Raw genomic sequence first — 11,275 nt, forward strand, 5'->3', positions numbered from 1 at the left:
CAGGACAACACCAGGGAACCAGAAAGAATCTAGAGGCCACCCTTTGGTGGCCTGCACTCCTGCCCCATGCACGTGGGCTGTGGCTCTCACAGCACTTGGCTCCATCAATCAGTGTGGGCACTGGAGTTTTCAGAGGAGAGAGAGCCATTTGCTGTTTAGAAGTGAACACATTAAAGTCCTAAAACAGCATCCCATTGTATTTTTTTTTCCCTCTCCTTTGCATTTAAGACGAGAGGTAGCCACACATCCTTGGAATTTGTACAAAATTCTGAGCTTTCTGTGTTTTTGTTTTTGCGTGTGGATAAGTATTTTATGAACATTAATAGAAAATGAATAAAGGTAATGAAGGTTCTCACCACTCAGAAAGAGCTGTGTTCCTGTTTCTGGGTTCATGTTGGATCCCACACACACGGGTGTCACTTTGGGAGCTGGGCCGTTGGCTCGTAACAGAAGCCGCTGCTCGTCCTCCAGGGCTGCATGGTCCCCACGTGCTCGGGCCCCAGGCTTGGGCTAAGCCACATCACGTTGTTCACTGACCACGGTGGTGCTGTGAGGACCCTCCCTGGCCTGGGAGCTCTCTTGAACTTTTTTGACTCATTTCTGTAGGGTAGATTTTCAGGAATTGGACTCTGGGCTAATTGGGACATTTTGTGTAATTTCTGAGTTTTCAGTTATACAGTTGCATTTCTCAGCATGTATTTCCATGACATCATGAAAGTACATAATGACCCGTCTTCTTGTTTATCCTCAAGCAATGTGGGTCCAGAAAACACCAGCCGCATCTGCATTGTCATTGAGCCAGCCCAGCTTCTGAAGGGGGACGTCATGGTGAGTGCCCACTTGACTCCAACAGAAAAAATGATTCTGTCTTAAAACGGTAACACCCCACCTCCCCAAAAACCTGTAAGAAGAATGGAAAGTAGACTTTACCTTAAGGCATTTGGTTAATTTTCTGAGTAAAATTATTTTAATTAAATGGACAGAGCAAATCCTTCTCCTTGATTCTCCTTCATTGCAGAGCCACTTGATACATGTAAACTTGGAATTAAAGTTCCAGCTCAGCCACTGCACTTCTGAAGGTCCACATAACCTACCATAATTTTCTTTCTTAATACGATCATAGGCCTCCAAGAGTGTAGGTGTAGAAATAAAATGGGTCCACATTTCCCACCATAATTTTCTTTCTTAATACGATCATAGGCCTCCAAGAGTGTAGGTGTAGAAATAAAATATGTATTTATCATTAGTAGGCAGAGTATGAAACACAACTGGAGTTTGCACTATTTGTCTAATGATCAAAACAGTGATTTCTGCAGGTAATTTTGATTCTTGGGTGTGTTGGTTCTTGGAGGAGTTAGCTGTGACATTTTTGCCTTTTTTCTATCTTGAATACAGAAGAAATCATACATTTAAAATAATTTTAGAAAAGGCTTTATCTGAAATAAAGAAAGCCTTTAAAGCATCTGTATGGCTTCCAACGTGTATAGGGTAACTTACCTGCATCTTTACGTGGCCTTGGAGGATCCCCCTCACTAAGACGGTTAAGATGATTCAGGAGGTAGCATTTCATCTTAGTATAAAAGGCTCATCCAAAGTCTTTGAGGATTCTCATTATGTCCCTTGAAAATCTGAATTTAAGATCCCTTTCTTAGTGGATGGTGGACTCCCCGCTTTGCCCACCCTGAAGTCCAATCAGCGAGGGTCTTGGAGGTGCACACGCTCGCCCCGTCATGGCCCTGTCGGGCCTGCTCTCATTCCTGCCCTGAGGGAGGTGCTCTGCGGCTCAGAGGAGGCCTGGGGGGGCCTTGGGGTGGTGATGAAGACCAGCCAGGACAACAGCCATGTGCTGCACCCCAGCTCTTTGAAGGCATCGTGCCAGGCCCCTCACTAGTGCCAGGCCTTCCATTTCATAGCTGAGAACACCGAGGTCGGGTGGTTCATGCGTTTTCATGGCTTGTTTCCTAAGCCACTCTATTCCACCGCCCCAAGTAAAGGGCGTGGACTGGGAAGCCTGTTGCGGTGGAGCTGCGTGGCCATGGCTCGCGGGTGGTTCATGCGTTTTCATGGCTTGTTTCCTAAGCCACTCTATTCCACTGCCCCAAGTAAAGGGCGTGGACTGGGAAGCCTGTTGCGGTGGAGCTGCGTGGCCATGGCTCGGCTGCACCCTCTGGCTGGGAGCGAGGGGAGAAGTGCTCCACGCCCATGCTCCTTCCCCTCTTCTACCCCAGAGTGCAGCCTGGGCCCTTCTCCCAGCACCTCCTGGGATTGTCGGGAAAAGGGGTCGAGCCTTCACTGAGCATCTGCTGTGTGCCAGCACCAGCCCGGGCTTCACACTGTGGTGGCTTTAACCCACCACCAGCTCTGGAGCTGGGTCAAGTATTGCAGCCTTAAAGAGGAGGCCAAGAGAGGCTGGCAGTGATGTTGGCAGGACCTGCAGCTGGCCAAGCTGTCTCACGGTGTTCCAACTGCCACAGAGCGGGGCTGTGCAGCTGGCATCTCGTCTCCAGGGTGGGTGTTCCTGTCTTCAGTGATCAGCAGTTACGGCCACGTCCCTTTACAATGAGGTGACCAAAAAACTGAGGCAGAGGGTCACTCTCAGTCTGAGTGTGCAGCTCTCTCCCCCCACCCCAAAAGAGCATTGGTTGAGCCTCTCACCTCAGCTGCTTGGGGGCTGGTGGCTGCAGGGTCTTTGTGAGGCCACAGGAGTGGGGGCTGTCCAGAGGCCAGTCCTCTGGGAAGTGCCTGGCTGCCCCTCCTCCCTGCTCCCTCCAACCGCCTTCCTTTCTCCACTCTCTCTCTTCCTCTTCTCCTTCCTCCCTCCTTCCTTCCTTGTCATTATTCATCCACTATTCCTTTTTTGAATGTTTTGCACTTTTTTGAGTCTCTGTGTATGGCCCTAGGCACAGGAAGTAAGGGGGGACAGAGGGACACCTGTGTCCTGGGGGCATCTGGTGGGAACGTGGTTTTTTTTTTGCAGAGGGGACCTACAGAGCTGCAAAGCCCAAGGAGGCCATGTCAGGATGAGGCAGGATGGGGTGGCAAGGATTCAGGTGGAGGTGCCCTGTGGCTTGGGCCTCAGGGTGCAGCTGGAAAGGGCTTCCCAACAGGGCAAACGCCCCAGGCCCCGGGGCTCCATTGGAGGCTGATGCGTTTGTGAAGGCATCTATCCTTGTGGCGACACTCTCCTTGTCTTGGAAATTGCGTAGTGTGCTTTCTTTTAGGAAATGTGGACTGCTCCAACTGCAGGCCATACTTAGGGCTTGTAGGGCTTAGACGAGCTGCGCCATATAACTCTCCCAGGACAGCGCCGGGCACAGGGTGAAGCCACCGTCAGTGGGAGCCCAAGGCATCACCCTGGCCACTGCCACCCCAGACCTGGCTGCACTCATCCTTCAGGGTGGCAACCACTCCACCCTGGGGAAGAGCCCCTGGTGGGCCTCCCTCCTCCCCCGCAAGCTTCTCCCTCCTGTGCCCTGTCCCAGCCCTGTCCTGCCCTGTAGCGGGCACTGCAGCCCAAGGGTGGAGTCTGAGCAAACATCGCCTGTGTCCCAGCTGTGGCCACTGGGACACGGCTTTGAGCGGGCCATTGTGGAATGATTTGGAGGGGGCGTGGGTGGGAGGTGGTGGTTTGGGGGCACTGCAGCCCAAGGGTGGAGTCTGAGCAAACATCGCCTGTGTCCCAGCTGTGGCCACTGGGACATGGCTTTGAGCGGGCCATTGTGGAATGATTTGGAGGGGGCGTGGGTGGGAGGTGGTGGTTTGGCACTTGGGAACTGAGGCAGGTCCAGGAATGGGGTGGGGCAGGCGAGGAGAAGGAGGCGTCCCTGCCCGACATGCTTGGGCCTGGCCTGTTCCTGAACGCCGTCTGCTCCTGGGCGAAGTCCCTGGGCGTTTTGGGAGCTGGTGGAGCTGCGTGTTGCTCAAGCTCAGGAGAGCGATCTTGTGTGTTTGGGTGAAAGAAGATGCCTCCCGGGTGTCCAGAGCCCATGCAGCGGGTGCCTCTCCTCGCCTGGCAGCAGCCTTGCTTATTTCCAGTTACACGTGTAAGTGGCGTGTTAGCCGTCGGCTCTCACTGCAGGCTCTAGCACTTCCTTGGCCCTTTGCTGGCAGGAAATCTGAAACAGCGATCATTTGGACCTTCTCAGAAAATGCTGTTTCCAGCCCACACTTGTGAGTCCACTTAGTGCTGAGAGCAGTGACAGTCCCCAGGGCAAGCTGCAGTGAGGGTCAGGCCACAGGATGACTGTACCATGGCGGGCCACACCTCTCAAGAGGTGCTCAGCCAGGAAGCGTCTCTCAAGCATGTGCTGGGTAAGGCGCCGAGTCAAGGTCAGGATGAAGACTCATGTGAACATGTCCAGGTTGTTTCCATGTGGCATGGACCCCTGTTCTTACAGTACTCAGAGCTCATGAGGTCCAGGGCTGGGGCGTGGCGTCCTTGAGGCTCTGTACACTTTTTCCTACAAACAGTCATCAGAGGAGAGGGGGCACCAGCATCACAGAGGGCAGAGCTCCAGCCCCGGTGAGGAAGCAGCACTGGCTTTGACAACAAGGAGAGGCAGGATGCCGAGTGTTCAGGGAGCAGAAAGTGGCGAGAGGTGGGGGTCAGGCCAGCCCAGGAGTGAGTCAGGGCTGCTCTGGGTGTCCCTCTGCCTGTGGGCCACACACAGGGGTGGCCTGAGGGAGGCACGGGTGCAGGGCCTCACCTGCTGACCGCAGGGCAGAGCAGTCCTGCAGGACCGAGGGGGGCTGACTGCAGGGTCACAAGGGATCCTCGGACCGTGGCTGGTGGGGGCGGCTTTTGGAAGGATACGGCTCTGGAGCCTGAGCTTGAGGCTTGAGCAGACTATCAGGAGGAGACGCTGTGCTGGTGTGGATGCCCACATGGGAGGAGGCACCACCCTTCCTTCTTGGTGGTCTTCCCGACTGTCTTAGTCCATCCAGGCTGCTCTGACAGCATAGACCCGGTGGCTGATAAACAGGGATCTATTGCTCATGGTTCTGGGGGCTGGAAGTCCAAGGTCAAGGCACTGGCAGATTTGGAGTCTGGTGAGGGTGGGTTGCTCATAGACTGTGGCTTCTCGCCGTGTGCCAGGCAGCTCTCTGGGGCCTGTTCTATGAGGGCTCTGATCCCATGCACGAGGGCTCCACCCTCATGACTGCATCACTCCCCAAAGGCCCCACCTCCAAACACCATAACCTCGGGGGCGAGGATTCAGCACATGGATGTGAGGGACACAAACATAAGACCACGGTGCAGCCCGCTCCCCCGCAGCCTGCCCCGGCTCCCACACCGCCCCTCAGATCCTCCCGGGTCCTCCCTTGCCACGCGCTGGTTCCTCTGCTCAGCCTGCGCCAGGCTCTTCACCCTCGGCCACTGCCTGCTCTCCCTCCCTCTTTCTTATCCTGGTTTTAGGGCGGGGTGGTTTGTGCTCAGCTGTGCCTTGCTTGATGTGGCTCCCTGATGGCGCCTCTCCCTCCAGTCCACAGGTGACCACGTGCGGCAGCGTCCTGGAGACCTTGTCCTCCCGCCTGTCTGTGTGTGCGTGTCTGGGCCCTGTTCTCTCTGGTGGTGCCTTCTCTTCCTTGGCTTCTGACCTGAAGCCCTTCGGGAGCCTCCCGGGCAGCCTTGCCGGTGGCCCCTCCTGCTCCTCCCGGCCCCTCACTGGCTCCCACTGCCTCTACTTGATTCTGATTCTGACCACGTGTCCCCCAGCCCACTAATGTCCCCCAGCTGGCTCGGGCTTCCCTTGGTCAATCCCATCTTTCTGTCCCTAAGTCCTGCAGTTTCCTAGGACTCCCGTCCACTGGTCCCCAAACTCGAGCTTTGCCCTTTATGTCCCCCTCACCTCACATGTCATCAGCCGTGCAGGTTTGACATGGATGCATCCTGCCTCCAGCCACCATGACCATGCTTCCTGCGGTCCCCTCCTCCCCTCAGGACGCTGCTGCCTGTCCCTTCTGAGCTGTCCTCCACATGGTGTGGCCCACATTTGGCCACGGTGTCCCTGCTGCGGCCCAGCATCCACGGGAGGAAGCCCAAGTGCCTAGCCTGACATTCGAGCCCCTCATTTTCCTGTCCCTTTCCCTGCCAGATCATTCCCCCTCAGTGACACTGTGCTGGTGTTCCCACTGGGCACCGTCCCCTCAATCCTTTCCTGTCTCACTGATGCCGCCCATCCGGCTCTGAGCTCCCATGACTCCCGGGCATGTGGCTGCGCCCTCCCCAAGGCTGGGCCCTATAATCCTTCGTTGACACCCTGGCTGCCTCACTGATGCCGCCCATCCGGCTCTGAGCTCCCATGACTCCCAGGCATGTGGCTGCGCCCTCCCCAAGGCTGGGCCCTATAATCCTTCGTTGACACCCTGGCTGCACCTTGAGGTGGAGTCAGTTCTTACATGTACACTCTCTTGAGTCTGTCATGGTATTCTTCAGAGGAATGGATGCTCAGCAGATGTCTGAGACACACAAGAGAAGTGGTAGTGGCTCCAGATTGCTAAGTGTGATCAGAGGCCAGCACTGTGCCCAGCACATCATCACTTTACCCACCTTAGAGACCAGGAGCCTGGCTGAGCCAGAGATCCAGCACCACAACCACATCCCCAGCACACTGGCCGGGCCGGGGTCTCTGAGAATCTCAGGCTAGCTAGCTGTGCACCCGGGGAGCTGCTGGCTCCTCTGTGAGTGGAGACAGCCTGTGTGGTGCGCCATGTGGCCAGGATGCTGTGGCAAAGTGTGTCCTGGTGCATCTGCACTGAAGCAGAAGCCACACGTGCCTGAAGGATCTGGGAGTGTGAGGGTCCTGGAGCTGAGGTCAGGCTTCCCTGGGAGAATCTCTCTGAATATTTCATGTTCTGGAAGTACCTTGTCCATGAATTATTTGTTTCCATTAGAAATGCTGGAAACTAGGAGATTCCAGATGTTTTCACAGGAGATACTTGCTTTGATAAAATGATTTCCTTTCTGTACCTTTCTTCATTCCTCACATGGAACATTTTGGAATCTCATGGTGATTTGATTTATGCTCCCTGTGTTTATGATGCTTTCTTGTACTCTCTGTTACTTATTTTCTGCAGCCCCATCAGATGGGAGGAGGAAGGTGTGGGTGACAGCCGAAATGGGTATTTTTCCAGCACAGAGGATGATTTTTCCTTACACTGTTCATAGAAGTGATTAGCTAAGAGCTTTAGCTCAGTTCTCTATCTCTAGGAAGCCTAAAAGTGCTTTTAACCCATCGCAGTCTGCTACAGCTGCCGTAGGAAGAATCGCAGACTACGTCGCTTAAATGACAGGAATTCATTTCCTCAGCGTTCTGGGGGCTGGAAGTCTGAGATCAGTGTGTCAGCAGGATGGGTTTCTCTTGAGTCCTCTCTCCTTGGTTTGTAGACTGTGTCTCCTCCCTGTGTCCTCATGTGGTCATCCCTCTGTGGGTGTGTCTGTGTTATCTCTTCTCACAAGGGCACCAGTCATAATTCATGAGAGCCCAGCCTAGCAGCTTCATTTGAACTTAATTACCTTTGTAAAGACCTTGTTTGCAAATACAGTCACGTGGAGGGACGCAATGCAGCCCATAGCACCTCTGTTCATTAAATGTATTGTGGAAGATTTAGTAAGATTAATAGTGAATCAAGTGCCATTGATCACCTTGCCCCTTTGCTGTGATTTGTCATCAGCATTTACTCATGACAATTAAGCACAGCATGCAGCCCAAGCTAGGCACTGTGGGGATGTGAGAGTGAGCAGTGCTGAGACCCTGCCCATGAGGGTTCAGGTTCTGGCTGTTCAATAAGGTGAGCAGGCAAGTAGCTGTGGGACAGGTAGCTGACTGTGGGTGCTGGCCTGGAGCAAGGCAGGAGTCCAGCAGATAACTGCCAACACTCAGACCAGAGTCTGTGGAGTCCGTATTGTGCTGAAGCTCAAAAGTCCCAGTGCTGCTAGTTCCACCTGAAAACGAGTCAAGGGATTGACATGGGAAGGAAAAATTTTGGCAGAGCATCCCAAGAGAGGAGCATTCCCCTTCTTACCATTTACGTTGGTTCTGGGTGCCCAAGATTTGAGATGCAGAAGTTGTACCAAGTCTCTCCTCGCCAGCCTCCCCCTCTCCAGGTGGGCCCAGACTGCCATAAGAAACACATGGAGCCCAGGCTGCTCTCCGTCTGCCCCATCCTTTACAGTGGGCCTCTTATGGCATGATGTGCACCTCTCCAAGTTCAGTGAGCAAGCCTGAGGTCGAGAAGGCACAGATGGCAAATTTGCAGGTAAAGTTCAAATATGTAGGTGGTTTCACTTCATTTGGAAATGGCTGTGACTTGGAAAGGATCCAAAGGATCAGAAAAGGCCTGTGTAGATACACCCCAATGGGCTGCACCCCTGGCGAGCTCACTCCATCTGGGGACATTCTGGGGCGGCTCTGTGCTGTACATGGTGGGAAGTGGCCTCCCAGGTTGGCTCACCTCCCCCATCCTCCTCCTTCGAAAAGGTGTCCTGTCCTCTGTGATGTCCCCCTCTTCGATTTTGGTGTCTGTTTTGTCTGCAGAAACATTTGCCTGTCTTCACTCATGAGGGATTCTGCATTGAAACATATTGGCAGAGATAATGGGTCAAGTTTACAAAGAACGAAATACTAGGGTCTACTCTAACTGGCTAGGAAAATCACTTGGGAAGTCAGAGCTCCGTTTGCCATTTCTTGGACTTGGGATGAGCAGATGGCACTGTTATTGGTGACAGCAACATTGACATTGATGCACCAACTGCCTTCGCCTCAGCACGGCCAGCCCAGCCCCACCTGGCCCCTCCTGACCGCACACCTGTCCTGTCTTCAAGGTGTGTTTTCCATGAAAGGTCAGATTCTGAAGTCCACCCCTTCCGAAAGGTCAGAACCTCAGGAGGTCCACGTTGATGGGTAGGAGGCACAGCCATGGTAAGGCAGTGGGTGGTTATGTAACCCTGCTCAGGAATGTGTGCGGGCAGTGGGCCCACTAGAAACCTGGCAGGGACCCAGGGACCTGATCCAGCTTGCTCCCTGCCAGGCTGGGCACCCAGGCCCAGGGCTTGTAAACACTCTTCCATCTGCTTGCTCCATCCTGCTGCCCTGCATGGGCAAACCCACGACCACTTGTATTCTGTCTTCAAGATCAATGGCTCCATGATCTTGCTCCAAGGATCTGATGTGTAAATGAAGGTGATAACTCCTCAAGAAGTTGTCACAAACAAATAGTGCCATCATTATCCTCTCTTGCTGTGAGCACTTTACATAAGACCAGGGACAATGAAAGTGTCCTTCTGAGATGTTGCCTCAGGAGAGGTTGTGCATGCAGATATCTGCTGTGCCCATGAGCATGTTGTGATTGCCCTTCTCCCTTTCTGTACCGGGAGTCTTCCAGACCTGGGTCTGATCTTCATCCATGCCGTCACTTCAGCTCCGTGGACTTAGTTGTTTTCATTGATGGCCATTATTTGCCTACCTTTCCATGGTTTGTGAATTACAATACTGAGTCTATCTGAAATCATTTCCCCCTCCACATGAAATCATGGTTGGTGGCCAGAGCTGAGGGCAGCCCCCTCCACCCAGAATCAAGCAAGAGAGCACAACTGAGGTCCTAGGCAGGAACCGAGGGCAGCACCTCCCACCCAAAGCAAGCAAGAGAGCATGCTGAAAATGCCACTTCTGTGTGGGTGGCCCCCAACAGCAGTAGTCACAGTAGGCAACCTGCCAGATACTGGACTTCACTGACACAAGGAGAGTAACCAATGGAGACTAGAAGAAGACTGGAGACTCCTCAAAGCCCACTTCAAAGTAATAGAATATGACCAGACATCAATGTAGCGACACCATAAATATGAAAACCAAGAAAATATGACACCACTGAAAGAACACTGTAATTCTCAAATACCATACCCTATAGAGCAAGAAACTCTTAAAATGACTGAAAAGGAATTCTGAGCAACAATCTTAAGGAAACTCACTGAGATATGAGATGACTCAGACAGCATAACAAAATGAGAAAAAAAATCCAGGATATGAAGGAGGAAATTTACAAAGAGATTAATACCTTGAAAAAGAATGTAGCAAAACTCATGGAACTGAAATAGTCACTCAACAAAATAAAAAACACAACCAATAGCTTAAGCAGCAGGCTACAACAAGTAGAGGAATTTCTGATCTTGAAGATAGTCTTTTCAAAATAACCCAGGCAGACAAAAAAAAAGAAAAAAGAAATTTAAAAAATGAAGAAAATCTAAGAGAGCTAGCAGACAACCTTAAATGCACAAATATTCAAATCATAGGTGTTCCTGAAGGGGAGGAGAAAAGAAAAAGGCGTGGAAGAGCTATTCAATGAAATAATAACAGAAAACTTCCCAGATATGCAAAGAGACACGGACCTTCAGATCTAGGAGGCTCAAAGATCCCCAAACATATTCAACCCAAAGAGATCCTCTCCAGGACACATTATAGTCAACCTGGCAAAGCTCAAAGGCAAAGAGAGAATCTTAAAAGAAGCAGGAGAAAAGTGTCATCAGTAAGGAAGCCCCTATCAGACTAACAGCAGACTTGTCAACAGAAACTCTGCAGGCCAAAAGAAAACAGGATGATATATTCAAAACACTAAAACCAGCCAAGAATCCTATACCCAGCAAGGCTATCCTTCAGAAATGTGGGAAAAATAAGATATTTTCCAAACAAACAAAAACTGTAGGAATTCACCACCACATACAAGCCCTACAAGAAATCCTCGAGGAAGTCCTGCATCTGGAATCCAAAAAATGATAATCACTACCACAAATACACAATAAAGAACAAAGCCCACTTGGCGAACAAAAATGCAAATGAGGAAGAGAAAGAAATTAAATCTCTTACCACCACAAAAAAACATAAAGACCATGTAATAATGCTTGCGATTTATTTCTGATTTTGGTAAATGTGGTCATTCCCCCCCCCCCCCTTGGTTACTTCAGATAAAGGTTTGCAAGTTTTGCTGATCTTTTCAGAAAATCAACTTTTGGTTTTGTTGATTTTCTCTATTGTTTTTTAATTCCGTATTTCATATATTTCTGTTGTAATCTTTATTATTTCCTGCTTATATTTACTTTTGATTTAGTTTGCTCTTCTTTTTCTATTTTCTTTTTTTTTTTTTTTGTCTTTTGTCTTTTTCCGTGTCCGGCAACGGATCACAACCCTCAGTGTCGCCCCCGTACCGGACCGGGGACCGGCAATGGGATTGCAACCCTCGGCGCTGCTCCCGCGCCTCGCTCAGCCAGTGAGCGGGAACCGGT

General features: G+C 51.6%; 1 protein-coding gene across 1 annotated transcript in view; it reads left to right on the plus strand.

Moving 5' to 3' along the window:
• LOC103607165 (tensin-3-like) overlaps positions 1-11,275 on the plus strand; it is a gene marked incomplete at its 3' end in the record, with an annotated part of 109,701 nt that overhangs the window by 35,396 nt on the left and 63,030 nt on the right. The window contains exon 10 of the mRNA XM_008591702.1: positions 753-828. Within this exon, the coding sequence (XP_008589924.1) occupies positions 753-828 (76 nt within the window). The remainder of the gene's footprint in view (positions 1-752; positions 829-11,275) is intronic.

This window comes from Galeopterus variegatus, unplaced genomic scaffold (genome assembly GCF_000696425.1).
Source record: "Galeopterus variegatus unplaced genomic scaffold, G_variegatus-3.0.2 Scaffold7200, whole genome shotgun sequence".
In the NCBI taxonomy this organism is placed as follows: Eukaryota; Metazoa; Chordata; class Mammalia; order Dermoptera; family Cynocephalidae; genus Galeopterus; species Galeopterus variegatus.